The sequence below is a fragment of the Vicia villosa genome, linkage group LG1 (genome assembly GCF_029867415.1).
Source record: "Vicia villosa cultivar HV-30 ecotype Madison, WI linkage group LG1, Vvil1.0, whole genome shotgun sequence".
Taxonomy (NCBI): domain Eukaryota; kingdom Viridiplantae; phylum Streptophyta; class Magnoliopsida; order Fabales; family Fabaceae; genus Vicia; species Vicia villosa.
The window spans coordinates 237337094-237339822 of record NC_081180.1 but is presented as its reverse complement, the minus strand read 5'-3'; the positions used below and the strand labels follow the sequence as shown (position 1 = coordinate 237339822).

Sequence of the window (2729 nt, the reverse complement as noted above, 5' to 3'; positions counted from 1 at the left end):
TGTTGGAGGTTGATGGGTTTGGTGGGCTTTTCTGTGATTGGTCCATGGATGAGATTTTGGGCCTGTATTTTCTTAAGAATTGTATACCATTGATTTGTTGTTGCTTGTTTGTTATATTGAATATTTTGGATGAAGTTGAAAAGTATAATGTTTTAGGGTAATATGTGGTTTTAATTCACTTGTGTGTTATTTTGTTTTCTATTCAACATTATGATGACTCTTTGCTTCATGACCCAATAATTAAGGGGCAGTCAAATGGATCTGACCTGTCGAGTATGTCTATTTTATATTTTTTTTAAATTGATTAATGTTTTAGCTCTACACACTTTAATTTTTCGGGTGCCGACGTTTACAATTTCTTAATTATTTTTTAGTTTTTATAGGTGTAAGACATATATCTGCCTCATCTCGTCCTCAAATTTTTGAGTGAAATATACTATGATTTTAGATTTGTATCTTCAATAATTTTTGTCTGTCCTATTATTTTTAAATGATTTTACAGAGACGGTATTGTTTCTTTGCCATCTTTATACTAATAATTACATCAAAGTCGATGGTTGCTAAAGTGTATGGTTTTGTTTTTGTTCGAAAGTCTTGTTTTATTTTATTGGTGGTTTGATAGTGTGTTTTGTTAATGTGGTGATTGCAAGTGTAAGTGAATGAAAAAAGCTTTTTCTTTAGAGGGAGTATATCTAGAAGTGAATGATTACTAGAAGTGGTTTATAAACCATAATCAAGATATTCATATAACCATGTTCCACCAAATCCAACTTGAAAAGTTGATATCTTCTTCAACAATCATGAAAATCTGATTTTCTCTAAACATCTAAAAGCAAAATTCATTAGCAAAAATGCCATGCATTGATTACAACGTACAAAACTATTAAAACACTCTAATTCTCTACATCCACTTATTACTATTTCTCTATAAAATTTATGCAAGTTTTACTAACTTCACTCACATAAAGTTTATAATCATTGATAAAAGTGTGTCGAGAGAATGTGAAAATATCATTGCATAAGATGTAATCTATAATAAAACATACACCATTCTTTTTTCTTCTTCTTTCTTTATCAATTAAGGTGATGAGAGTTGCACAACACAACAATGGCTACAAAGCTCTTTCTCACCTTCCATCTCCATTGGTTCAAAGCTTCTCCAAGCATCTGCACTAGTTGAAGTATCAAATACATGAACAACCGACATTGTTCTTGCCAATTCTCCATCACCAACCCTATAACCCGCCAAGAAAAACAATCTATTCCCGATCGGCGCCATAGTCAAGTATAATCTTTGATTAAAAGGCCAATTTTCGTAGTTATATTCCAACGTCGAAAGACTTCTCTTACGCGATCCCTCAACTTCATTCCAAAGTTTTCCATCGTAAACCTCAACGTGTCCTTTCCAAGCATTCAAACAATCACCCGAGCTAAAAAGTGACTCATTCACCGCCACGATTTGATTAGGTGGTACATCAAGTTGCCACATGCCTGCAATAAGATCCCATTTATTTGTTTGCGTATCATAAACTTCAGCTGAACTCCGTTCAACAATGCTCGTCATAGTTAAATCAGAGTCTTCAGTTTCAGCAAAACCTCCAACAATATAAACTTTATTTTTCCATGTCACACCTATACATTTATACCTCAAAATATGCAAATTAGGTAAACGGGTCCACGTGTTAAGTTCAGGATCATACAACTCAGATGAGGAGATCCCTCTCGCACTCGCCAACATGGACTTTCCTCCTGCCACGAAGATCTTATTGTCACTAACTGTGCAAGCAAAATCATACCTAGCAACACCTAGTGGTGCACAATTGAACCATTGATTAGTTCTTATATTGTAACGAAGTACGTTTGGTATAACTCTTATACCTTCGTCAAGAAACTCAGCCGAATCGTCATTAACATGAACCTTTTCTTTGTAACAAATTTGTCCACCAATTATATAAACAAAATCACCCAATGAAACCAAAGAAAAGCCTTTTAATACTTGGTCATCACCTAGGCCAGGAATTGTACCAACATAGCTCCATGTATTGGATGAAGGATAATAAAGGTGAATTGAATTACAAAGTGTCACATTTGGTGATGGTTCTCTAGGACAGAAAATTGTGACCATGACATAATTTGAAAGAAGATTTTCTTGAGAAGGTGATGGTGGTGGAGAAGGAAGGGACCCCATTGGAGAATTTGGGAGATTATGATGCAAAGTTTATTAGTGATGCTATATTTTTTGTGTGAGTGGGAAATGTAACAATATAAAGAGGGGGTGGAGATATAGAAAATGGGGGCGGAGAAAACAAAATGAAGTTTGTTTGTGAGTGTTAACTAGGAAGAAAAAATGGAGGTGAAATCAAAGGTTTTTCTTGTGATTGATACTATATAGTTTTATATAACATTTTATTTTGTAAGACTATCATATAGTATTAACATTTAGTGGTAGTTACTAAAAAATATAAATTTAGTGGTTATATGTTTTCCGGATATTCCAATGTTTGAGAAGGTAGAAAACAAAAAATTGAGTATAATTTTATTAGATTAATATTTATTTGTGGCGTTGATTGTTATGTTAGCATTTGGAATTTTGGTAGAATGTGTTTTTTTTTTCCTTTCCTTTTTGGCCTTAGTAGCAATGGAATGTGAGGTGATATAATTGAGTGGAATTAAGTGAATGATTGGTTTTAATTTTGGGTTTTAAAATATTGATTTTAGATGTATATAAT

The 2729-nt window shown here is 33.1% G+C and overlaps 1 protein-coding gene across 1 annotated transcript; it reads right to left on the bottom strand.

The window, feature by feature from the left end:
• Positions 1 to 1000: 1000 nt before the first annotated feature.
• On the bottom strand, positions 1001 to 2368 carry LOC131623898 (F-box/kelch-repeat protein SKIP30-like). Its single transcript, XM_058894896.1, has one exon. It carries the CDS (start codon positions 2186 to 2188, stop codon positions 1079 to 1081), a length of 1110 nt encoding a protein of 369 aa, XP_058750879.1. The 5' UTR covers positions 2189 to 2368; the 3' UTR covers positions 1001 to 1078.
• Between the last annotated feature and the right edge of the window lie 361 nt (positions 2369 to 2729).